At 49.9% G+C, this 27,370-nt stretch overlaps 1 protein-coding gene across 1 annotated transcript in view; it reads right to left on the bottom strand.

Annotated features, from left to right (window-relative positions):
* The window catches only part of LOC139263144 (calpain-3-like), a 224,083-nt gene extending 198,125 nt beyond the window's left edge, over nt 1-25,958 (bottom strand). Inside the window, 1 exon segment of the mRNA XM_070878759.1 lies at nt 25,210-25,958. Coding sequence (XP_070734860.1) covers nt 25,210-25,467 — 258 coding nt within the window. The 5' untranslated portion in view covers nt 25,468-25,958.
* Nucleotides 25,959-27,370: the final 1,412 nt, after the last annotated feature.

The following is a 27,370-nucleotide window of genomic DNA, read 5'->3' as shown; positions in this document are numbered from 1 at the left end:
ATGGTTTGAGCGCAGCTCAGGCCCTGCATAATGGTTTAATGTCTGGTTCGACATTCCGTGGTTTCAGCTCGTCCCAGTCCCTGCATAGTGGTTTAAGTTTTGGTCCGACATTGGATGCTTTCGAAAGTCCAGAGGTTGCGGGTTCCAGTGCTGCTGGAATGCAGTGTGGAACAATCAGTGCCCACCGTCCGAGGTTCCGGATCCCAGTGCTGCTGGAATGCAGTATAGAACACCCAGGGCCCCACCATTCCAGCCTGTGACTCCCAGTGCTGCTGGAATGCAGCCTGTAACGCTCATGGTCACACCGTCCCAGCCTGCACCTCACATTGGAGGGGTTCCGCGAGACAGACCCAGGACGAGGCCAAGGGGAAATGTACCACGCTGTCCTGAGAGGAAGGTGCAACAGATGTGGCTCAGGTGATGGCATTGGGTGTGGAGACCAATGAGCTTACCCAATCACTTGTGAACACCATCAGTGAGGTGGGTGATGAGGTAACGACATTGACGGCAGAAATAGCAATAATGTCATGGGACATGAGGGAGGAAATTTCAGAGGCAGCGGGAACGGCGGCACAGGCCATCAGGGAGGTAGCTGCTGCAATAAGGGAACACAGACAGGCCAATCCACTGCCACTCCCATGGCAATTCCCGCACTAGTCTCTGTAGAGACCCAAGCCGTAACCCCCCACCCCCGACCACCACCACCACCACTCTTGAAGCAGTGTACATTCACCGAGATGTGGATCTGAGATGGATGCAGCCTTTCTTTGCTGCTGTTGTTTTTGTTGTTGTTGATCTTACTCTTGTAACTGTTTTCAAATGTAAATTGGTTTATAAGTGATGTAACTTTACAACTTATAAGTGATCTTAGAGTTTTTCAGTGATCTTAGAGTGAAAATGTTCTCATGTTTTGTAAGTTATTTAATTTCGCACATAAAAAGTGATCTTGAAGTTTAAGTGATCTTAGAGTGTAAGATTTTTCAGATTGAAATTGTTTTGCAACTTTTGTAACTTTACAAGTTTATAAGTGATCTTAAAGTTTTTAAGTGATCTTCAAGAGGCATATTAAAGTACAATTTGATTTTTTAAAATTATTTTATTACACTAAAGTGAAGAACATTCTAAAGTTTTCAATAAAATATTTTTTACATTGAAACTGAATGATGTTCCATTAACACAACACAACATTTAGGAACAGCTGCAAAAAATAAACATGTCAAAGCGGAACAGTTGTCGCTGAGCCCTCAGGCATCAGTAAAGTGATCATGGATGAGCTGCTAGCGCAAGGCTCGAGCAATCGTTAAAGGAGCACGATGGTCCGCCCTCCTCCGTCGTCGTGCTCCGGCTTCAGGCACTTGCATGGTCTCCTGATCCTCGTCATCATCCTCCTCCAGCTCCTCCTCCTCCTGCTCGTCACCTGCATCTTCCACACCATTATCATTAGGCACTCTCACCGCAGGTGGGTCGTCTTCTTCCACTATCAGCTGCTGCTGCCTCATGATGACTAAGTTATGCAGCATGCAGCACACAACAGTGAAGTGACCGACAATCTCAGGGGAATATTGCAAGTTGCCTCCGGAATGGTCCAGGCTTTGGAAACGCTGTTTCAAGATGCCAATGGTCCTCTCTAAGATGCTGCGTTCTTAATGTGCAGCATGTTGTATTGATGGTCAGTTTCCATCCGGGTTACATGTAGGGGCATCATGAGCCAGATGGCGAGTCCGTACCCTCTGTCTTCCAGTAGCCAACTCTGTCCTTCTGGCTGCTGCTCAAACATATCAGATCATCAGGCACTACGCTGTCACGTAGGATGAACGCATCATGGGTCCTGCCAGGACTGACATGATGCGATACTTGTCGTCACACATGAGCTGCACATTAATGGCGTGGATGCCTTTTCTATTCCTGAACTGCTCGGCATCCTCCACAGGTGCTCGCAAGGCAATGTGGGTACTGTTGTAAATGCAGACTATGGATGTACTCTCCGTGTAGTCACTGTGTGGTTGCATAAGATGGAGACTTGTTTACCTGATGTACTATCAATAAGGTTTGCACTGTGTATATACATGCTGACACCACTAGAAGGTGCAACTGGTGGAGACCGGGCGTTTCCTGCCCTGGTGGCAGGGCCCAGTATAAAAGGCTGCCCACCATGCTTGTGCCTCACTCTGGAGTTACGAATAAAGGACCAAGGTCACTACAGTTTGAGTACAACACATTGCCTCATGGAGTCATTTATAATACACTACAGACACCATAGGTACAATCAATGCAGCCCTTTACTTTGGGAAGCTAGCAATCCTGCAGAAGCCCACAGCCCTGTCATGCATTGCTTGTGCGATCATTGGAAACTTGATGAAGTAATTCCTCCGCGCATACAGTGCAGCCATGACCTGGCGAATGGAGACCTGTATTGCACCTTGAGAGATGGCGCACACATCTCCAGTTGTACCTTGAAATGATCCCGAGGCATAGAAGGAAAGTGCAGCTGTAACCTTCACTTCAACAGACAAGGCAGTCCACCTGCTGCTTCTCAGCTGCAACTGTGGTCTCACAAACTCACAGATCTCACGGACAACTTCTCTGCAGAAACAGTCTTCTGTCCCAACCTGCCTCACTCAGGTCCAGGTCGGAACGCCTGACTCAGAATCTCAGAGGTGTGTAACACCTCCTGCCCAGCAGCCTACGGGCTCTGATGTTCCTGATGCGATGAACTGTAATCAATTCTCTCCTACATAGCACAGTGACGCATAACCATTAAATAATCCGCGGCATTGAGATTGATGCACCCAACCTTAAAGTAAGGTGCAAAATGGCAGCACAGCAGCTCTTCTCACTCCCCAAAGGTCTTTTGTTTTCTCCCCTTCCCCACTTCAGTCATGTGACTTCTCGATCCCTCCTCGAAGGCATCCTCCCCCTATCCCCCAAGCCTGCAGAGCTCAGCCTTCTCCCTCCCTCCCTCTCACCCATCTACTGCCACCAGCCACCCCCCCCTCAACAGTCTGCCGCGTTCTTCTCCGTTGATACTAACCCCCCGCCCCCCGCCCCCCCCCACCCCCACACACAGCCTGCTGCGTCTCCGTTGATACTCCTCCCTCCTACAGTCCCGGTATGTCGCGTTCTCCCGATTCTTGCCCTGGCCGAAGGGCTTGCCAGTGTCCCGCACCTTGCCCTGGCCGAACTGACTCCCGCACGGCCAGCCACTGCACAGTTCAGTTTAAGGTAGGATTTGATGCAGTACTTTTATTTGTTAATTTAATTCTTTACTTCATTTCTTTATTTTTTATTAAATGGTTATTACTGCTTGTGCTTTGTTTGGTGCTTGGTGGTGCTTGAAATGTTGTTACTTGCGCCGATTCCTTAACTGTAAGTAAGGTCTTTCTGTGCAGACAAAAGTGGACACCTACGCTGCCATAAGTTAGTTTAGTTCAACTATTTTCTGGCCAAGTTGTCAAAAATGGTGTAAGTGGCTGGGAACGCCCCCTTTTAAAAAAAAATCTGACCTAACAAAAAACCTAACTAGCTCACTTACACTGGCGCAAATTAAATGGCCATATTTGCAACTAAAAAGATACACCAGAAAAATCAAGTTACACCAAAAAAAAAACGGTGCAACTCATGGGGAAATTTGGGTCCATAGTCCTGTAAGTTACGGCTCTTCAGTGCACATCCAAGTACTTCTTAAATGTGGTGAGGGTTCCTGCCTCTACCACCCTTTCAGGCAGTGAGTTCCAGACCCCCACCACCCTCTGGTTGAAGAAATGTTTCCTCATCTCCCTCCAATCCTTCTACCAATTACTTTAAATCTATGCCCCTGGTTATTGACCCCTCTGCTAAGGGGAAATAGGCCCTTCCTATCCACTTTATCTCGGTCCTTCATAATTTTATACACTTCAATTAAATCTCCCCTCAGACTCCTCTGTTCGAAGGAAAACAAACCTATCCTATCCAATCTTTCCTCATAGCTAAAATGTTCCAGTCCTGGCAACATCCTCGTAAATCTCCTCTGCACCCTTTCTAGTGCAATTACATCTTTCCTGTAATGTGGTGACCAGAATTGCATGCAGTACTCAAGCTGTGGCCTAATTAGTCTTGAATACAATCCTAGCATCACTTCCCTGCTCTTATATTCTATGCCTCGGCTAATAAAGGAAACCATTTCGTATGCCTTTTAAACTACCTTATCAACCTGTCCAGCTACCTTTAAGGATCTGTGGAAATATATGCCAAAATCACTCTGTTCTTTCACACCGCTCAGTATCCTCCCATTTATTGTGTATTCCCTCACCTTGTTACCCCTCCCCAAATGCATTACATCACACTTTTCTGGATTGAATTCCATTTGCCACCTTTTCTGCCCAACTGACCAGTTCATCGGTATCTTCCTGCAGTCTAGAGCTTTCCTCCTCACTGTCAACCACACAGCCAAATATTGTATCATCTGAAAATTTCTTTATCATGCCCACTACATTTATGTCTAAATCATTAATATATACAGGTACAACGTCTCGAATCCGGCTGTCCGAAAACCAGAATTGTCCGAAAACCGCACATTTTTGAGGCGGCCAAGATGGCGACACTGGAGGGTGAGGGACGAGGGCGGTGAAAATTGGAGGGAATCGGCGGGCGACGAGGAGCGGGGGATCAGCGGGTTGCAAGGATCAGAGGATCAGCGGGCGGCGAGGATAGGTGCATCGGCGGGCAGCGAGGATCGGTGGATCGGCGGGCGGCGAGGATCGGTGGATCGGCGGGCGGCGAGGATAGGTGCATCGGCGGGCAGCGAGGATCGGTGGATGGCGAGAAGCGGAGGGAATCAGCGGGTGGTGAGAAATGGAGGATCAGCAGGTTGCGAGGATCAGTGGATCGGCGGGCAGCGAGGATCAGTGGATGGCGAGAAGCGGAGGGAATCGGCGGGTGGTGAGAAACGGAGGATCAGCAGGTTGCGAGGATCGGTGGATGGCGAGAAGTGGAGGGAATCAGCGGGCAGCGAGAAACGAAGGATCAGCGGGTTGCGAGGATCGGTGGATCGGCGGGCAGCGAGGATCAGTGGATGGCGAGAAGCGGAGGGAGTCAGCGGGTGGTGAGAAATGGAGGATCAGCAGGTTGCGAGGATCGGTGGATCGGCGGGTTGCGAGGAGCGGAAGATCGGCGGGTGGCAAGGTGCGCCAACAGCGAGATCCAAAATGCGGCAAAATCTGAACACCGGCACGGTCTCGGTCCAGTGGTTGCTGGATTTCAGACATTATACCTGTACAACAAAAAGTAATGGATCGAGTACTGAGCCCTGTGGAACCCCATTGGAGACAGCCTTCCAGTCACAAAAACTTCCCTCAACCATTACCCTAAGCCAATTTTGGATCCAATTTGTCACTCTCCCTTGGATCCTATGGGCTTTTACTTTTTTGATCAGCCTACCATGTGGGACCTTGTCAAAAGCCTTGCTAAAGTCCATGTAAACTACATCAAACGCACTGCCCTCATCGACCCTCCTTGTTATCTCCTCAAAGAACTCAATTAAGTTAGTCAGGCACGACCTTCCTTTAACAAATCCATGCTGACTGTCCTTGATTAATCCATGTCTTTCTCAATGAAGGTTTATAATGTCCCTCAGAATTGATTCCAGTAATTTGCCCACCACCGAGGTTAAACTAACTGGCCTGTAATTACTCGGTTTATCCCTTCCTCCCTTTTTGAACAATGGTGTAACGTGAGCAGTTCTCCAATCCTCTGGCACAACTCTTGGAGCCAGGGGGGATTGGAAAATGAGGGTCAGAGCCTTCACTTCTCCCAATGCTCAATACTTGTGCTTACAGGAACAAGCCAGTTTCAATAGCAGGACTGCATCTGTGATGAACTGAAGCTTGTTGCAGCTCATGCATGGAATAAAGGGGGCAGCATGCCACAACATTTCCATTTATTTCAAATGATATACTGCACAGAGGTATGAGATGCTCACCCTAACTCCCCCCACCCCTCCCCACTCCCCCTGCCCCATCCCAAACCGCTCCTTGCTCTAAGAAAAAACCTCATGCTGATGTACCATACATTTCAGGCTAAACTACAAAATACATTTATTGTAATTTATACATTAATATAGAAGCAAAATAACACCGAGAAATACAGCAATTAATTTTCAATGGTACTTTATTTTCTGAGATCAAAATAACTAAAGGGGAGAAAATTGGTTGCGTGTCAGTTGGGGCAGTGTTCTGGGCAAAGCGGTAATTTTGCACTGATAAATGGTTTTCATCAGCTGGGCCCGGAGTTTGGAGCGGGGCACTAAGGGAGGCATTGCACATCTCTTTTAGGGCGCTCAGCCGGCTGAGCAAGGGAAAATCCTGAGCAAAAAGAGCCAGCCTTGGAGCGCCATAATAGAGGCCTGGGGGGAAAAAACCTGGAAAAAAAACACCAAAAACATTTCCAGTACATCGCTCATGCCACCACAACATAAAACGCAAAAAAATGTTTTATACAATTACAATTACCCGAGGTTGGCATTATTTACCTCACTGCGGCCACTACAGCTCGGACCACCCGCTCTCACAGGCGTTCCCACTAGCTACGGGGCGCTAAGGGTCGGGCAGTAACCAGAAATCGAGACGGTGTTGCAACCAGGGGCGTTGCACACCAGCCCGCCACTCCCGGGCGGTAATGCTCCACGCCCTGTCGATACCGGCACCGAATATCCCGGTGGGGCGCTGGAAGCTGGCCGCCCGGGCGCAAGTGCTTTCCGCCGCCATTGCCGCCGCTCTGGGGCACTAAGAGGGGCAGCAGAAGATTGAATTTCCAGCCCTAAGTATTTCAAAATTTCCCTGCCCCTACACTTGCTCTAACTTTTTCCAGTTCTAATGGAGGGTCATCGACCTGAAACATTAACTCTGTTGCTCTCTCCCCACAGATGCTACCTGACCTGCTGAGTATTTTCAGCATTTTCTGTTTTTCTTTCAAAATTTGAGTCCTTTTTCAGAATCCTTTATCTCATACCCGCATTATCATAACTTGGACACTTAGCTCAATGGAGTTGTGTCTCAGCGCTGCAATGTACGGCTAGAGGGTTGAAACAAGTAAGATAAACACAAAACAAAATGCTGCAGTATAGCTGCCTTTTCTAAGCCATTTCTGATAGTTCGAGGTCAAATGCAGACCTGCCACAAAGGCAAGTATCCTCAAAGAAGACTCAGCTCTTTCTCAATAATTAGGTAATCACTATTAATTATTTCTATTACACATTTTTGCTGGAAATAAAGGGCGAAGCGGTATTGATGTCGGGAATGAGCTGTTTGCAGCGGTGTGGGGCGGAGTGGCCGATTGGGCCGCCAAATTCAGCTGGTGCCGATTTACTGCCAATGAGCTAGCTGCTTCCTGGCCTCCTTAGAAGGCAGGGTTTACAGCCAGGCCCTGAGAGGGAATCCGTTTCTTGTGAAACCATGGTGAATCCTGGTGGACCAGCAGATTTTCTGATGCGGAACTCGAGACCCACATGCTACCTCCCCTGTGGCCGCCGGTCGTGTGGATCCACTGGGGGCAGCATCAGTAAGTGAAGGTTTTCCTTTTTTCATGTATGTAGACCATGTATACTAACTGTGTAGTCACATAAGGTGTGCCACCAGAGGGCACTGCGGTGGGAGACCTGACGGTCACCGGGATAGGTGTACAGGGCCCAGTATAAAAGGCTGCCCACCAGGCTTGTACCTCACGCTGGAGTTACAATAAATGGGACTAAGATCACAAACAGCTCAAGTACAATACTAGACCTCGTGGAGTCATTCATAAGAGTATTAAAGACATAACAACTGCCGATGAGATTACGAACTTTCACGCAAAAATGACTAACGTTGGTGCATTAGAAAAGTTCTCAGAAGGTGAAGATTGGGAAGCCTTTACAGAGGGGCTCGACCAATATTTCGTAGCAAACAACTTGGTAGGCGATGATCCGGCCACGCTGGCAGATAAGCGCAGAGCTATCCTGTTGACCAGTGGTGGGCCCGCGGTCTTCGGCCTCGTCAGGGATTTGCTTGCACCAGAGAAAACAACTGAAAGTGCTAATTCTGGACCAACTCAAACTGAAGGAGAGCATCTTCATGGCCAGGCATCGATTTTATACACACCGCCGCCCCGAGGTCCAAGAAATCGCGAAGTACGCTGCTGACCTCAGGAGGCTGGCAGGACCGTGTGAATTCGGCGCATCCCTCGCCGATGCGTTGCGGGACGGCTTCTTAATTGACATCGGTCATGAGGCTGTTCTTCATGGCTACTATCTGCCGAAACCACCGTCACTCTGCAGAAGGCCATCAGCATCAGCCAGGTGTACATGACCTCAAGCTGCAGCTCCAAGCAGATGATGACTCACTCTCAGGACTCAAACCTGGCAAGTACTGTAAATAGAATGGTGCCTTTCACAGGCAGAACTGTTGAACATGAATCTGCCCAAGGCAGAGTGTACAGGGCCCTGAATCCTTTAACTCAGAGTCCGCCGAGGGGTGCAAATGTAAGTCAAGTAGCAGCATGCTGGTGTTGTGGAGGTAATCACAAGGCTCATCAGTGTCGGTTCAGAGACTGTGCAAAGGCTGCAGTACAAAGGGCCACCTCCAGTGAATGCGCAAAAGAGCTGTGACTCACCAGGTGGAAGAGGAGTCAGCAGATGGCTGTGAATCCAGCGCGGATTACGAGGAGACGGCTAGAGAGGCAGCTCAGCCCCAGGACAAAGTGTATGGAGTACATACCTGCACCACAGATTGTCCTCCAGTGATAATGGAAGTCGAGATAAATGGCGTTCAAGTCTTCATGGAAGTGGGAACGGGGGCGAGTCAGTCAGTAATGAGCCAGGAAGCCTTTGAGAGTCTATGGAACGATCAAGCTGATCGACCCAAGCTGGTCCCGGTTCAGGCAAAGCTGCGCACCAGCACCAAGGAACTGATATCAGTTGCTGGTAGTGCGGATGTAAGTGTACCCTATGATGGCGCGGTGCACAATTTACCATTGTGGATTGTTGCAGGTGATGGACCAATGCTACTTGGAAGAAGATGGATGGGGAAGATTCATTGGAACTGGGAAGACTTCATCCCTCCAGTGATCGACGTCCCCCATGCTCAGAGGCAGAGCAGGCCTCCACCTTCTGCTGGACCAGGCACCGGAGAGCAGATCCGCGCAAACCCCGAGGCACAGACCGCTCATCACGACTGCATGATGATGATCCTGCCGAGACGACCCAAACGCAACTTCCCAATTTCAGTGGCAGAATCCCTGGGAAAGAAGATCTCGGCAGTCGACATCATGGACAGCGAAAAGATGGCGTCCAAACCACGAAGTGCAATGACGCGTGGTTCCACGCAAGGAAGACGATTGGGGTAAAAGTAGTAAGGCCATTTTAAAGGAGGCCAGCAACCCGCCATTTTTAAATGAACTGCTTGAAATTGGTAACCAATGTAAAAGTCCAGCTGTAATGAGCAAAATGTTGTTGAGCGATGTCAGGTGCAAATTGCAATCAACCAATGTAGCAGGCGAACACCTAACGGTCGTATACAGGTCCAGCAGGCTACCCAATGCTGTAGCCTGCGTCCCTGGAACTAGAACGATGCATCATAAAGTGTCCCAACAACTGACAGAAGTAGACAAGCCGCAGAGTAAACGATCCCCGAGAGCAGAGGCTCCGGTAGCGATACCCTGCCTCAGATTTGTTTAACATTACAGGCACCCGATGGCATGAACCGCCACGGACCAGAAACAGTAAACTGCGCCTATGCTCGCAGTCGGCTACCGTCGCCCACCACCCGGGTGGAAAAGGCGCAGCCCACAAACCCACTCGCCACCATGACAATGCCCAAGAGTGAACGGTCACCCGCAACGGCTCCTCCGAATGGGACCTGGACCAGTCTTGGTGCCCTCAAGGAAAGTGAGTCAGCAGTCCTCTGTGAACTGCTCGACAAGACGAGGCAGCCCAACCATTGCTTAGATGAAACACTCACTCGCTCAGACCGCTTCCCAGAGAGCAGCAGCGACACTGTGCAAGCAAAAAGGACAGGGAGGTCACAGACACATCAGCTGTCTTTGGGCCTGCTCGACACGAGGAGTAACAGCAAGAGCCCTGAGCTCTGGCAACTCGCCCACAGACCTACTAGCATGGGGCGCTGCTCCACCACCAGATGACCCAGATCTCATCCAGTCATGCTGGAACTAGACTGTGCTTGTGTACCTGTACTGATATAGCTATACTGATCATATAAATGTATCACACAAAAAGAAACGCAACTGTAATCCACCCAACAAATGTACCAAGATGTAAATGTAAAAGATGAACTTGAATGCAACTTGCATGTAACGAGCCATTAGCATGATCTGTGTGTGTGTGTGTGTGTGGGGGGGGGGGGGTTGGTGGGGGTGGTGGGGCGGGGGGGGAAGAATGGAGTATTCATGAACTCACAACCAGAAACCACTGGGACCTCCACTGGCAACCCACCCAAGCTAGAAGTGACCCTCCAATGGTCAACCAGGAAGAGCAAAGCCCAGGTCATTGTCAATGTACGAGTCAATTTGCATTAAAGACTTGGGGGGAAAGTGATGTCATGTATGTAGACCATGTATATGAACTGTATAGTCACATAAGGTGTTCCACCAGAGGGCACTGCAATGGGAGACCTGCGGGTCACCTGCATAGGTGTGCAGGGCCCAGTATAAAAGGCTGCCCACCATGCTTGTGCCTCACGCTGGAGTTATAATAAATGGGACTAAGGTCACAACAGCTCAAGTACAATACTAGACCTCGTGGAGTCATTCATAAAGACATTAAAGTATTAAAGATATAACACCTTTGATGCCATCTCTCCCTGAAAGTGCCAGCGCCTACCACGCGTTTGCTTATGATTGTGTGTAAGTTGCAGGCTGCATGATGCAATGCCCTTCCTCACCCTTGTGCCATTTATGATCGCAAGTGAGACCCCAAGTGTGAGCCAAAGCCAGGACGACACACTTGAGACCATTGCGAGCCAAAGACAGGATGATACACTAGAGGCCACTGGGAGCCAAAGACAGGATGGTACACTTGAGACCATTGCGAGCCAAAGACAGGATGGTACACTTGAGACCATTGCGAGCCAAAGACAGGATGGTACACTTGAGGCCACTGGGAGCCAAAGCCACGGCGACAGCCTTGAGACCATTGCGAGCCAAAGCCAGGGAGAGACTGATGAGGCCACTGGCAGCCAAAGCCAGGACAACACACTTGAGGCCACTCCATCTATTGGTGCCTTGTCCAATGAGGCCGAGGAAGAGGGGAACACTGCTGGCAGCACCGCGTCACCACTTCCTACACTCGCATGCACCAGCTCAGATACTGGGAGTAGGCGATCGGGAATGTTAAGACTTAGTAGATGGGTCTGCTCTGGGTGATGCACAGGGGCCTAGCAGGCTGTAGCATGGTCAAGGGCAAAGGCAATCTCGGGTGCCAATTCTCCGGGGGGCGACTTCGCGCACAGGTTCTGCTACAGAGGACTCAGACAAGCCCATCGATGTTGGGGCTTATGAAAGAAGAGTGGAGTCCATGCATTCCCAAATGTTGGGGGCAATGGCAAGGGTGCCCGAGAGCTTGTCGCAAGTGGTCACGCGGGTGGAGGAGTCCACCCCCCGCATTGTGGACAGCTCTGTGCACACCATAGAGTCTTTCATTGCCAGTGTACAGACGATGGTGGACTCCCAAAGTGACCGTGCAGATCCAGCTGTGATAACGTATGTCATGGGCGAGGTGGCAGCTGCCATTACAGCACAGGCGCAAGGGAACCAACATCCGAGTGCTGCTTTGGAGAGGATGGCCATGGCCTTGGATGCTCAGAATGCTCTTGCATAGAAACATAGAAACATAGAAAATAGGTGCAAGAGTAGGCCATTCGGCCCTTCAAGCCTGCACCACCATTCAATAAGATCATGGCTGATCATTCTCTCAGTACCCCTTTCTTCTGTGGGACCTTGTCAAAAGCCTTTTGAAAGTCCAAGTATACCACACCCTTGCCATTGCCCCCAACATTTGGGAATGCATGGACTCCACTCTTCTTTCATAAGCCCCAACATCGATGGGCTTGTCTGAGTCCTCTGTAGCAGAACCTGTGCGCGAAGTCGCCCCCCGGAGAATTGGCACCCGAGATTGCCTTTGCCCTTGACCATGCTACAGCCTGCTAGGCCCCTGTGCATCACCCAGAGCAGACCCATCTACTAAGTCTTAACATTCCCGATCGCCTACTCCCTTGTCCACTCTGCTAGTTACATCGTCAAAAAACTCCAGAAGATTCGTCAAGCATGATTTCCCTTTCACAAATCCATGCTGACTTGGACCGATCCTGTCACTGCTTTCCAAATGCGTTGCTATTTCATCCTTAATGATTGATTCCAACATTTTCCCCACTACTGATGTCAGACTAACCGATCAATAATTACCCATTTTCTCTCTCCCTCCTTTTTTAAAAAGTGGTGTTACATTAGCTACCCTCCAGTCCATAGGAACTGATCCAAAGTTGATAGACTGTTGGAAAATGATCACCAATGCATCCACTATTTCTAGGGCCACTTCCTTAAGTACTCTGAGATGCAGACGATCAGGCCCCGGGGATTTATCGGCCTTCAATCCCATCAATTTCCCTATAACAATTTCCTGCCTAATAAGGATATCCTTCAGTTCCTCCTTCTCACTAGACCCTCGGTCCCCTAGTACTTCCGGAAGGTTATTTGTGTCTTCCTTTGTGAAGACAGAACCAAAGTATTCATTCAACTGGTCTGCCATTTCTTTGTTCCCCATTATAAATCCACCTGAATGCGACTGCAAGGGACCTACGTTTGTCTTCACTAATCTTTTTCTCTTCACATATCTATAGAAGCTTTTGCAGTCAGTTTTTATGTTCTCGGCAAGCTTCCTCTCGTACGCTACTTTTCCCCTTTCAATTAAACCCTTTGTCCTCCTCTGTGGAATTCTAAATTTCTCCCAGTCCTCAGGTTTGCTGCTTTTTCTGGCCAATTTATATGCCTCTTCCTTGGATTTAACACTATCCTTAATTTCCCTTGTTAGCCATGGTTGAGTCACCTTCCTCGATTTATTTTTACTCCTGACACGGATGTACAATTGTTGAAGTTCATCCATGTGATCTTTAAATGTTTGCCATTGCCTATCCACCGACAACCCTTTAAGTATCATTTGCCAGTCTATTCTAGCCAATTCACACCTCATACCGTCGAAGTTACCTTTCTTTAAGTTCAGGACCCTAGTTTCTGAATTAACTGTGTCACTCTCGATCTTAATAAAGAATTCTACCATATTATGGTCACTCTTCCCCAAAAGACCTCGCACAACAAGATTGCTAATTAGTCACTTCTCATTACACATCACCCAGTCTAGGATGGCCAGTTCTCTAGTTGGTTCCTCGACATATTGATCTAGAAAACCATCCCTAATACATTCCAGGAAATCCTCCACCGCATTGCTACCAGTTTGGTTAGCCCAATCTATATGTAAATTAAAGTCGCCCATGATAACTGCTGTACGTTTATTGCACACATCCCTTATTTCTTGTTTGATGCTGTCCCCAACCTCACTACTACTGTTTGGTGGTCTGTACACAACTCCCACTAGCGTTTTCTGCCCTTTAGTATTCCGCAGCTCCACCCATATCGATTCCACATCATCCAAGCTAATGTCCCTCCTTACTATTGCATGAATTTCCTCTTTAACCAGCAACGCCATTCCGCCTCCTTTTCCTTTCTGTCTATCCTTCCTAAATGTTGAATAACCTTGGATGTTGAGTTCCCAGCCTTGGTCACCCTGGAGCCATGTCTCCGTGATGCCAATTACATCATATCCGTTAACTGCTATCTGCACAGTTAATTCATCCACGTTGTTTCGAATACTCCTCGCATTGAGGCACAGAGTCTTCAGGCTTGTCTTTTTAACACACTTTGTGCCTTTAAAATTTTCCTGTACTGTGGCCCTTTTTGCTTTTTGCCTTGGGCTTCTCTGCCCTCCATTTTTACTATTCTCCTTTCTCTCTTTTGCTTCTGCCTCCATTTTATTTCCTGCTGTCTCCCTGCATAAGTTCCCATCCCCCTGCCATGTTAGTTTAACTCCTCCCCAACAGCACTAGCAAACACTCCCCCTAGGACACTGGTTCCGGTCCTGCCCAGGTGCAGACCGTCCGGTTTGTACTGGTCCCACCTCCCCCAGAACCGGTCCCAATGAACCAGGAATTTGAATCCCTCCCTTCTGCATCACTCCTCAAGCCACGTATTCATCTGAGCTATCCTGCGATTCCTACTCTGACTAGCACATGGCACTGATAACAATCCTGAGATTACTACTTTTGAGGTCCTACTTTTTAATTTAGCTCCTAGCTCTCTAAATTTGTCTAGCAGGACCTCATCCCATTTTTTACCTATATCGTTGGTACCTATATGTACCACGACAACTGGCTGTTCACCCTCCCTTTTCAGAATGTCCTGCACCCGCTCCGAGACATCCTTGACCCTTGCACGAGGGAGGCAACATACCATCCTGGAGTCTCGGTTGCGGCCGCAGATACGCCTATCTATTCCACTTACAATCGAATTCCCTATCACTATAGCTCTCCCACTCTTTTTCCTGCCCTCCTGTGCAGCAGAGCTACCCACGGTGCCATGAACTTGGCTGCTGCTGCTCTCCCCTGCTGAGTTATCTCCCTCAACAGTACCCAAAGCGGTGTATCTGTTTTGCAGGGGGATGACCGCAGGGGACCCCTGCACTATCTTCCTTGCACTGCTCTTCCTGTTGGTCTTCCATTCCCTATCTGGCTGTGTACCCTTTACCTGCGGCAAGACCAAATCGCTAAACGTGCTACTCACGTCATTCTCAGCATCGTGCATGCTCCAGAGTGAATCCACCCGCAGCTCCAGTGCCGCAATGCAGTCTGTCAGGTGCTGCAGGCGAATGCACTTTCCGCATATGTAGTCGTCAGGGACACTGGAAGCATCATTGACTTCCCACATAGTACAGGAGGAGCATAACACGCATCCGAGCTCTCCTGCCATGACTTAACCCCTGGATTAACTTAGTTGGCAACAACAATGCTAAAAGTTACTTACTGATAAAGGAAAGAAAAAGAAAAACGACTTACCAATCACCAGCCAATCACTTACCCCCTTGGTTGTTACGTCACCTTTCAATTTCTTTCTATTTGTTTTTTGCCTTCTGCCGCTGCTGCAGCTGCACCAGCTCACCTCCTCGACCACAAACTCCTGCTAGGCCTTTTATAGGCCTCCCCACGCTGCCTCCGACGACGCTGTACGAACTCCCCGCTCACCTCCTTATGCGCTCTGGGCAACAGACCACGTAGCGTCTTAGTGCTGTCCTCTCTGGTGGTGTTGAGACTGTGTCTGCTCTCATGCAGTCTCAGCTGGATGCCACACGAGAGCTGACTGTTGCCATCGTGGCTGGGTCCACCATAGTCCACGGGGGATCTTCCGGTGTCGTACCACCAACCTGTGCTCCCTTAGATTGGTGGCGATGGTGAGGTGCTGCCCCTGGGGAGTGGCACAGGCTCCTCGGATCAGGATCCTGATGTGCTCTCTCAGGATCACAGCAGTCTTGAGTCCAGACCTGTCACTCCGCCATTGGCTCTAAGCATGGAATCGTCCCAGCCAATCCCGACTGAACACACCAAGCAGGGTGCTGCTCAGTCTGCAGCCGGCCCTTCCAGGGACAGAGCTGTTCGAAGGCGCCCTAGAAGGACATCTGTAGCTTCTACACCTGAAACATAGCAGCCTTCCCAGAGCCATGATGCAGTCACACGGCGTAGTTCCAGAATAGGTTTGCGTAAGAGGGGTTATAAGGAGATGCACAACCGTGATAAATTATTTTGTGTATGTTTTTTTGCACCTTTCTTTTTTGTGTAATAAATCTTTATTTTGTGTTTCAATATCTGTGCAGGTCTCTCATTTCACTGTAGCCAATGATGTGTGAAAGGGCTCATTGAGTTGGCCATGAGATGGACAGATGAAGGGTGAAGTAGGCATGAACTCATTGGAAACGAGCAGCAATGAGACGGGTCTGCATTTCCCTTGCAGGGTTTGGATGGCGACACCGCCTCCTGCGTGGCCGGTGACCCGCATCCTGCTCCTCCTCCTCCTTCTTTGCATCATGCTCGTCCTCCTCCTCCTGGCCCTCCTCCTCCTCCTCCTCCTGCGCGTCGTGCTCCTGTGAGGCTCCTCCTGGTCCTCCTCCTCAGGTGGTACTGCTGCCTCGTCCTCCAAAGGTTGTGTCTTCATGATTGCCAGTTTGTGCAGCATGCAGCACATGATCATGAATATGGAGACCCGCTCAGGCGACTACTGCAGCACACCTCCTGAGCGATCCAGGCAATGGAATCTCTGTTTAAGGATTCTGGTGCTCTGCTCAATGATGCACTTGGCGGCTGAATGAGAGTCATTGTACAGGTGCTGCGCAGCAGTCCTGGGGTTGCGAAAGGGAGTCAGTAGCCAAGTGCAGAGTGGGTAGCCCTTGTCTCCAAGAAGCCAGCTGCAATCTTCGTTTGGCCCTGCAAACATGGCGAGCATACCAGCCTGGCACAGTATGAAAGCATCGTGGCTGCTGTCAGGATATCGGACATCAACTGCCAAGATTTTGCGGTTTTGGTCGCACACCAGCTGGCCATTGAGGGAGTGGTATCCCTTGCGGTTTCAGAACATCTCGGGAGTGTTCTGTGGTGCCCTCAGTGCGACATGGGTGCAGACAATCGCCCCCGAACCCTGGGGAAGCCCTCAATCCGCACGAATCCGGTCTGCCACTCCAACTGCTTTGCCCTGCTCATCGGAAAGGATATTTAGTCCCTCCTTCTCATATAGAGAGAATCTGTCACTTGACAGATGGAGCTATGCGCGGCGAACTGCGAAATGTTCGAGATGTCTGCTGTAGCAGCTTGGAAAGTTCCAGTCGCATAGAAATTGATTGTGACGGTCAGAGCTGTCCTCAACCTTGTTTGAGGCTGGAGGTCTAGCCGCAGGAAGTTGCACAGCTCCCTCACGCTGACCTTCCGGAATCAAAGTCTCCGGAGACATTGGTCATCCGTCAGGTCCATGTATGAGAACTGCTGCCTGTAGACCCTTGCACGATAGGGCCTTGTTCCACCCCCCCCAACCTCACCACCCCTACGACCCCCAAGTCTATGCTCGCGTATTCCGATGGCAGCTGCCTCATTGCCTTCTCTCTCATGTTCTTGCTACTCCTCACCCTCTGCAGACAGCTGCTGGTAAGCATCAGCCTCCTGCATCCTGCCTTCTCTCGATCTCGCCCACTATCTGGTGCGGGCAGTCAGCATACCCGACCTTCCTCCTTACGGCAGGTCCTTCCTGGGCCACCTCTCTGGGTTGAGGTCCTAGAGTTTTTCAACGGTTATGGAGGGAGGTGGCACTGCATGTGTCAGCCAGGAACACGGTGGCCAGAACTGCGACATAATGTCATAAGAGGTTCAAAGACCTCAATAGGGTCGTCAGGGTGAGTACCCTTTCTATTAACCTTACAATGCCATGATGTGAACCTCACTGTCTCACACAATGTAGAGTATATGCAGTACCTGCTCCTTCACTATGTGCACCAGCCCAGGCTCTTCGTTGCTGAAGAAAGCTGCAAAGTTCCACCTCAGTTCAGCAGGCATGGCGACACAGTCGCTGGGAATGGATCGCGAGCTTATGGGTGCATTGGAAAAGGTCCTGCAGAGCATGGATGTACTTGCTGTGAGGTTGGGGGAGGCCACCTCGAGCATTTCTCATGCCTCTCAGTAGCCAATCGAACCCATCCTTGAGCGGTTCCAAAGGGAGATGGGCTTAACGAGCGGAGACCCATGTCTGACGTGGCAGCTGCTATCACAGCACAGGCCAAAGCCACGCAAGGCCTTCATGACGTGATGCAGTCGCTGGTTGCTGGCATCAACTCCCAGTCTGCTGCGTTGCAGATTCAGTCTGCTCTGACGCAGGCTCAGATTGATGCCATGCAAACATTGACTGCTGCCATCCACTCTGTGCTCCCCACAGTCCAACGGGGAATGGATGGTGCCGAAGCAGGCCAACAATCTATGTTCCAGCAGATTGCTCTGGATGCTAAGGCTCTGCCCCCGGGGGAGTGGTAGTGTGTTGATGGAAATGGAAGGTGCTGTCCTCTCTCAGGATCACCATCATCATAGGCAGTCCCTCAGAATCGAGGAGGACTTGCTTCCACTCCCAAAGTGAGTTATTTGATGGCTGAACAGTCCAATACGAGAGCCACAGACCTGTTACAGGTGGGACAGACATTCGTCAAGGGAAGGGGACAGTGGGACTGGTTTGCCACGTATTCCTTCCGCTGCCTGCGCTTGGCCTCTTCATGCTCTTTGCTTTGATACTCGAAGAGCTCAACGCCCTCCGAGATGGACTTTCTCCACCTTGGGCGGTCTGCGGCCAGGGTCTCCCAGGTGTCAGTGATGATGTCGCACTTTACCAGCAAGGCTTTGAGGGTGTCCCTATAACGTTTCCACTGTCCTCCTTTGGCTCATTTACCATGAAGGAGCTCCGCATAAAGCATTTGCTTCGGATCTCGTATCTGGCATGCGTACTATGTGGCCTGCTCAGCGAAGCTGAGTGTGGTCAGTGCTTCAATACTGGGGATGTTAGCCTGGTGACAGCAATCTGGCTCCCAGCACTGCCAGTCCGCCTTTGCACCTGCCGTGGTCTACACCCCAGCTATTCAAGACTGCTGCTGCCCATGCTGAGGTGATACAGTCCGCAGCCCGGCCTTCCAGGCCCAGAGCTGCTCCAGGTCATCCTGCTACGCCGTCTGCAGTCTCTACCTCACACACACAGCAGCCTTCAAGCAGCCTTTCTGCAGGCACTGCGGCCACAATAAGGAGGAGCAGTAGGTGCGGGGGTTGGTGGGGGGGGCGCGGTTAAGGGAAGGGGTGGGAAATCTGAAAGCATGTCGCAATAAGGACTTTGCCCACCACAGACAGATGTCCGCATCGTGTAAATATAATTGTACATATTTTGTTGCTGTTGTTTCATGCCTGTAATTTGTGGAAGAGTCTTGGCATAATATGGTCCCTGGAAGCTAGTGTTGCATTTCAGAGGGGTGGGGCTTTTGTATATATATTGCTGAAGTTGATTATGTGTTATGCTGTTTCAAGGAGCATTTGTTACATTCTTTATTAGTTGCTGATGAGGGTTTATTGGTGTACTGCTTGAGGCCACACTTTTGTTCAACATAATAAAATGTTCATTTGACCGCTTGCTTTGCCGTCATGTATATGAATGGAGAATTTCACTGAGCTGTGCCATGAGCCGAGCACATAGCAAAGTGACTATCAGCTGAAGTCGTCATCTTGTTTGATTCATCTGAATCAATGCAGGATGTGGGGTGACATTGCCACATGCCTCCTCTGTGGCTGCTGATCCTCCTCCTTGTCTGGCTGGCCATGCGGTGCATCGGCACGCTTGTCTTCCTCTTTCTCCTCTTCCTGAGGTGGCGCTGCAATCCTCAGTGGCAATGCCTGGGCCCTCATTATGGCCAGGTTGTACAGCATGCAGCAGACCACAATGAACAGCGAGACTTGATCAGGGGAGTATTGAAGACTGCCTCTAGAGCAGTCCAGTCATCGGAAACTGCTGCTTTGGCACTCCGATAGTCTGCTCTATGATGTTGCCTGTGGCTGCATGGCTCTCGTTATAACCATGCTCAGCACGGGTGGTGGGTTTGCGGAGTGGTGTCATCAGCCAGGAGGCTAGACCCTAGCCTTTGTCTCTGAGCAGCCAGCTGTGCCCTTCATGTGGTGGCTCAAAGAGTCATGGTACAGTGCTCTCCCGCAAGATGAAAGCATCGTGTGCGCTGCCAGGATAGCGGGCATTCACAACAAGGATGTACTGCCAGGATAGCGGGCATTTACAGCGAGGTTGTGCTGCCAGGATAGCGGGCATTCACAGCGAGGTTGTGCTGCCAGGAGAGCGGGCATTCACAACGAGGTTGCGCTGCGTGCGGTTACAAAGCAGCTGAACATTTAGAGAGCGGTAGTCCTTGCGATTGCGAAACACCTCCGCATTCTGGTGTGGTGCACGCAATGCCACGTGGGTGCAATCAATGGCGCCCTGAACCATCGGAAAGCCCGCTATTCTGGCAAACCCACATGACCATTCCTCCTGTTTCTCACTCATCATGGGGAACATTATGTAGTCCATTCTCCTGTGGTAGAGAGCATCTGTGACCTTGTGGAAGCAGCAATGAGCAGCAAATTGTGACATGCTGCAGAAGTCCCCTGCTGCAGCCTGGAAGGAGCCGGAGCCATAGAAGGTGAGTGCCACTTTGACCGTCAGCGACGAGCAGCGAAGTCCTGGTCCTGATATCAGCCTGTAGGTCTGGTTGCAGGAGATGGCATAGCCCTGTCACAACCTCTTTTCAGAACCTCAGCCTTCTTACACACTGCTCCTCAGACATGTCCAGGTATGCGAGGTTCTCCCGATAAATTTGTGTGGGGTAAGGCCTCCTGGTCCGACATCTACGTGGTCTCCTCATTCGTGGACTGACATTCGCAAGATCCCTTCTCTGTAGATGCTGCCTACCAATAGCTTGGAGAAGGCGACGGTGGCGTGCTAGTAATGCACCCATGTAAATGCAGACCTCAACTTGCTGCTTATCTGTAAGTTTGAACTCAATCTGCCGCAGCAATCCAAGAGATTCACACATCGTGCTATGTGGAAACATAACACTCACTCTGACCTCTGAATAACCCGGTTGCTCATCCCTTTAAATATCCTTGCAATATCGGCCAAAGAAGCTGACACCGCCTGCTTTCTCATGCATGCTCTTCAGCGGTGGGCGCGAATTGAGGCACACAAACCTAATTTCGCATCCGGGGCACTAGCGGGTCGTTGCACGCATACTGACGTCATGATCTGGCTGAAGTTAGACGGGGAGGCGATATCATTCAGCGATGCCGTCAAAGCTCAACCAAATTTCCCTGACAATGCTAAAATCTGCGCGCTGGGCATTAAGCCACGGGAAATTCCTTCGCCTGCCATTTTAAAGAAGGCTTTCACCTATTTATTTCAGCCCTCAAGAGGCATTTGTAGAATTGCCCTCTTGTTCCAAAGATGCTGACTCTTCCTGGTGTACAGATCCACAGACTCTGGCAGTCTGATTAACCCGGTTGCTCATCCCTTTAAATATCCTTGCGGGGCACTAATGGCAGGCGATACACAACCAAATTTCTCGCCCCTTGTGTACATGTGTAGACATCGGACAGAATTAGACTCTGCTGCAATGGCCTCTATATTTAAGTCGTCTGCTGGCATCTGCTCCCTGAACTGAGCCGTGAAGAGTGGCCCGTGGGTGCAGACTGCCAGAGTCTGTGGATCTGTACACCAGGAAGAGTCAGCATCTTTGGAACAAGAGGGCAATTCTACAAATGCCTCTTGAGGGCTGAAATAAATAGGTGAAAGCCTTCTTTAAAATGGCAGGCGAAGGAATTTAATAAACTATGAAATATGTCTTATTCTCTCTCCAGTTTGTGCACCTTTTCTGCACAGAGTGCTCCTGCTCTGGAAGGGAGAGATCTCTTTGTTATTTTTTGGGGCGATCAGCAACTCATTGCTGTAAATGTTGCCAAGTAATCAGGTCTAGAATTCAAGCTGGCCCATGGAAGCCTTTCAAACACTGTAGGCACACTGTTGGGATAACGAAAGATAAGAGGCTGACTCGATTGTTTGACCACAAACAAATTCCACGTTCCATTACATGTCACTGGTCAGAGGTCAGACTCTCGCCCTCAGTGAAAAACAATGAGAGCTTTTAATCTTCTGTGGCCCTTACATTCCCTAAGGCCCCGTGTGTCAAAGGCACAATGGACGTTGTGCTTATTCATTATTTCTGGTGATTTTATGTGTCGTTCAATTTTTACCATCCTCCATTTAAACATTTCCATGATGAGAGGTGCTTTTGCCATCTGTGATTCCTAAACCCAGAGTTAACAGTTTCATATTCTCAGTACAGGACTGGAAAGCCAAGGGTTAAAAGGAATAAACTCAAAGTAGCGAGTGCTGAATGTGTGGATTGAGGCTGAAACTATTCAAAACAAGGAGAGGGATTTAATATTTGGTTGGGATTGGTGGTTATAGGGATAGATGCATGTATGAAGAAATAGACCTGTAGAATGCTTACACACTGAATTCATAGTAAAGCAAAGCATATTACAATATATTATATTCAAATGATACTGCTTCATTTTGTCACGTACACAAAAAATAACTGACTCAAAATTCTGTGGGTTGGATTTCCCGATCCTTTGCGCTCCGGGTTTCGCCCTGGAGCGGTGTGAAAGGTGGGGAGGTCTCCCGCGCCCCGCCACCATCCTCTGGTCGGGTTTTGTGACGGCGCTGGGAAGAGCTGCGCCGGGGGAGCAACGCCCCTGGTTGCGACACCGGCGCGAGTTTGAGCCCCTGCCCGACCCGTCTGCCCGGAAGTGTGCCCGCAATGACAGCCCAGGAAATCAGAGCGTTCCAGGCGGCGAAGTGCAAGGTAATGTACTGCAACAGTAAGTGCGAGTGTATTTTGTTTTAATTTTTTACGTGAGTTGTGTTGCGGTGGCTTGGGCAATGTTTCGGGAATGTTTTTGTGGGTTTCCTTTAGGTTTACACCCCCCTCGCCCCCCGCTCCCCCCCCCCCCCCAGACCTCCCTCGGAGTGCACACGGCCCGTCTCTTTAGCTCGGGAGTTTCCCATCCCTGCGCCACGAGAGGTGTACAACGCCTCCCTTAGCGCTGCACCCCCTGACGCAGGGCCCAGATGCACAAACTTACATACTAAAATGCATGTAACTTTCCTGCCCTGCCACCATTATTGCCCGAAAGCAGAAAAGCCTAAAATCCAGCCCTGTACGTTTAATACCCAGGGCTCCATTGTACTGCAGCAATTAACATATTATTATAGTTAAGGATAAAAAACACCAAACCAGTGAAGATTTCAATTGCAGCACTTTCTCAGCAAGAAAGATCCAAAATGTACATGCTCTATGCACCATCTCCTAAAAATAACAGAATCTGCCTGCTATCAGATACTTATTTCAACTCCTTCATTTAATAGGGAAACATTTTTTGGCGGATGGAATGGCAATAAAGAATTGTGGAGAGTTTATTCCCTGTTGGACAGGAATCCATCAGGAGACAGTAGATCGATTTTTGATGTCTGGTCTACAGCTTATTAAAAAACCCAAAGGCCTTAATTTTAACCTCTATCTCCCGACAGGCGGGTTAAGGTGGAAGGGAGCGATTAAAATATCATGATCAGGCAATACATCCCCAACCCAAGCCCATTCCCCGCCCCTTTCAATATTAAAGGGCAAAAATCAGACTACGGACGCTGCTCCTGTAAAAGGAAGGCGGGGACCAAATTAACATATTTAAATTTCACAGAAAGTGAGGGGGAGGCCCTAAATGTGGGATCCAGCAGCTGGGCCAAGGCGGGAGCTGCTGGTGTCCCAAGGTAAGTGACTCTTTCAGCATTCCTTGTGAGCTAGGGGGAGCAGGAGGGCTCCCCACAGGCCCTTCAAGGAATCCATTGACCTCCCCTAGCCCTGATCTCCAGCCTCCTCCACCCCCCATGCCAATCGACAGCCTCCCACCAGACCTCCTGCTCACTGCCTGAAGCTGATGCTCCCTTCCCCTTGGGGACGGTCCCCGGCTGCGGCCTTCCGCCCCCAGAGATTTCTCCCACCCGCCGGCCAGGCTGTCACTTTGCCAGCAGGGAGGCGGCCTTACAATATGCTAATGAGGCCCTAGCCTTCGGATCGGCATGGCCTCCACATCCCGCGCATCCTCCCCGTAAATATCAGAGCCAAACAGTCTGACAGGGAAAGACAGAAAGACTTGCATTTATATAGCGCCTTTCATGACCACCAGATGTCTCAAAGCGCTTTACAGCCAACGAAGTACTTTTAGAGTGTAGTCACTGTTTTAATGTCAGAAAGGTGGCAGTTAATTTGGGCACAGCAAGCTCCCACAAACAGCAATGTGATAATGACCAGATAATCTGTTTTTGTTATGTTGATTGAGCAATAAATATTGGCCAGGACACCAGGGATAACTCCCCTGATCTTCTTCGAAATAGTGCTATGGGATCTTTTACATCCACCTGAGAAAGCTGACGGGTCCTTGGTTTAACGTCTCATCCGAAAGACGGCACCTCCAACAGTGCAGCACTCCCTCAGCACTGCATTGGAGTGTCAGCCTAGATTTTTGTGCTCAAGTCCCTGGTACGGGACTTGAACCCACAACCTTCTGACTCAGAGGCAAGAGTGCTACTCACTGAGCCACTGGCTAAGCAGGCTCGAGGGGCTGAATGGCCTTCTGTTCCAATGTTCCACATAGCCCAATCTCGCTCGCGCAGCAGCACTTCCCTATCCCCAGTCCTAGACACTCTGCGCATTCCTGTCAGGTGGAAAGAGTCCCTGTCTCCCAGTAATTCCTCCCTCCCCCCCCCCCCCAATCCCATCTCCAGACCGTGCAGTCTTGCCCAGTAAAGCCCCATGTGCCACAATAACCCCAGATTCACAGGTAAGACCCAGAACTAATAATGTGGGCGATTGCAGGTGGGGAACTGCGCCCAACCTCACTGCCAACATGCTGCAGACCCCAATACCGCCCCCCACCCCACTCCAAATACCCGGTAAATGCTAAGACACCGAGAGGAAGAGAACAGAACAGGGGTAAATAATATCTGGATAAACAGACCTTTCACCAGAGAAACATTGCAATCCAATATAAGAACATAAGAAATAGGAGCAGGAGTAGGACATTTGGCCCCATGGCTGATCTGATCTTGGCCTCAACTCCACTTCCCTGCCCGTTCCCCATAACCCTTGACTCCCTTATCATTCAAAAATCTGTCTATCTCCACCTGAAATAGTCAATGACCCAGCCTCCACAGCTCTCTGGGATAGAGAATTCGACAGATTCATGACCCACTGAGAGAAGAAATTCCTCCTCATTTCCGTTTTAAATGGGAGGCCCCTTATTCTGAAACTAGTTCTAGATTCCCCCACGAGGGGAAACATCCTCGCTGCATCTACCCTGTCAAGCCCCCTGAGAATCTTATAATAGCTGCAATATAAAGCACACATGACCGCACACTACCGCAGGCTCGGTACACCGTTAACCACAGACCGTGCTATTGGAGTACATCCAAGAAACGTACCGGGGGTCTTTTCCACTCCAGCTTGACGGGCAGATTCTGGGTGTAAAAAAGGGAGGAGTCGTCGGCAGGGAATACCTCATCTTCAAACAGGATGCCTTTTTGCAGGCAGTCATCCTTCAGGTGCTGAAAGACCTCACTCTTGGCCCTGATCAGCTTTTTGTTGCGATTGATGATGGTAAGCAAGCTAGCTTTGCTGGCTGCTGTGGGTGGGCTCTTGCCGGCCGGTGATCCCTGCACATAGTTGGTAACATGAGGCATGTCGACAATCAACGGGTTTCACAACTATGGAGACAAAACAATCTATAAATAAGAGGAAAAAGTTACAGACCACAGAGACAGGAAGGAAACTGCATTCAGTTTCATAAAAGAGGAAAATAGATTGACTGGTTGCTTTTGCAGCTTATAAACACAATCAAAATGTTTCAAGCAGTTTCTCCGAAGACAAGTATCCACCAATAAATCATAAACCATTTGATAGGCTGCTCCACCGAACACCCACTTTCGAGTGGCACAAGGGGCTTTAAACACGTTTTTATTCCAGGTTCTCCATAGGGCTGCAGTAAACACTATTTTCCGTTATCACAATCAGTCTTCCTCACAGCTTTTGGTTCAATAATTCAACTAATAATCAAAAAATGCATCCATTTGTTGAGAGATATGTCTGTTGAATGTTCATTGCTTCTCTCTCTCTCTCGCTCGTGATTTCCAGCTGTCCTGCTTTCCTTGCAGAAGTGAAGCTAGCAAGATTAAACCCTAAAAATAAACTTAGAGAGGCTATGCCTTACGGTCAGTTCCTCATACAGGGAAATGTAGACTGAGATGGATTCACGTTCATTTAGCAGAATCTTTTGTTTTGCCAACGTTTTCTCATCCTCCTGAAGGTGCAGTGGGTGAGAGGGGTGGGTGAGAAGGTGAATGGGTGAGTGGGGTGGGTGAGAGGGTGAGTAGGTGAGTGGGGTGGGTGAGAGGGTGAGTGAGAGGGTGATTGGGGTGGGTGGGAAGGTGAGTGAGAGTGTAAGTGGGGTGAGTGAGTGGGTGAGTGGGTGGGTGAGAGGATGAGTGGGTGAGTGAGAGGGTGAGTGAGATGGGTGAGAGGGTGAGTGGGCGGGTGAGAGAGTGAGTGGGATGGGTGAGAGAGTGAGTGAGAGAGTGAGTGGGGTGGGTGAGAGGGTGAGTGGAGTGGGAGAGAGGGTGAGTGGCGTAGGGGATGGGTGAGTGGGTGGGGAGGTGGGTGGGAGAGAGGGGTGGGTGAGTGGGGTGAGTGAGAGGGTGAGAGGAGTGGGAGTGTGAGAGGAATGAGGATGAGGGGGTGAGTGAGGGGGTGAGTGAGAGGGTGAGTGTGTGGGGTGAGTGAGTGGGTGGGTGAGAGGGAAGTGAGTGGGGTGAATGAGTGGGTGAGTGAGAGGGTGAGTGGGGTGAATGAATGGGGTGGGTCAGTAGGATGGGTGAGAGGGTGAGTGTTGTGGGTGAATGGGTGGGTGAGTGAGTGAGAGGGTGAGTGATGTGGGTGAATGGGTGGGTGAGTGGGGTGGGTGAATGGGTGAGAGGGTGAGTGATGTGGGTGTGTGGGGTGGGTGAGTGGGGTGGGTGAGTACAGTGGGTGAGTACGGTGGGTGAGAGGATGAGTGATGTGGGTGAATGGGTGGGTTAATGGGGTCGGTGAGTGGGGTGGATCAGTAGGGTGGTGAGAGGGTGAGTGATGTGGGTGAATGGGTGGATGACTGGCTGGGTGAGTAGGAGAGTGGGTGGCTGAGAGGGTGAAGGTTGAGGTCAGAGCTCACTGCAGGCTGTAGTACGTCCCCTGGATTATGACTTATTATCACCTGTTCACTGACGCATTTCACACTCTCACGTTCACTGACACTCACTCTCACTCTTTCACTGATCACACTCACTCTCACATTCTTATTCACTCACCCAAACTCTCACTCACTCAATCACTCTCATATTTACTCACTCACTCAGTAACTCACCCTCTCACACCCTCTTACTCTCATATACACTTACTCCCTCGGTCTCACTCACACTAATTCTCTCAATCTTTCACTCACACACAGTCACTCACTCAATCACACTTTCCCTCACTCATTCTTTCGATCCTCATTCGTGATCTCACTCACGCACTGAATCAGCTTCGCACTCCCTCTTTTACTCAGTAACT

The sequence above is a fragment of the Pristiophorus japonicus genome, chromosome 4 (assembly GCF_044704955.1).
Source record: "Pristiophorus japonicus isolate sPriJap1 chromosome 4, sPriJap1.hap1, whole genome shotgun sequence".
NCBI lineage: Eukaryota > Metazoa > Chordata > Chondrichthyes > Pristiophoridae > Pristiophorus > Pristiophorus japonicus.
The sequence above is the reverse complement of the archived record's forward strand: the minus strand, read 5'-3'. Positions and strand labels throughout refer to the sequence as shown.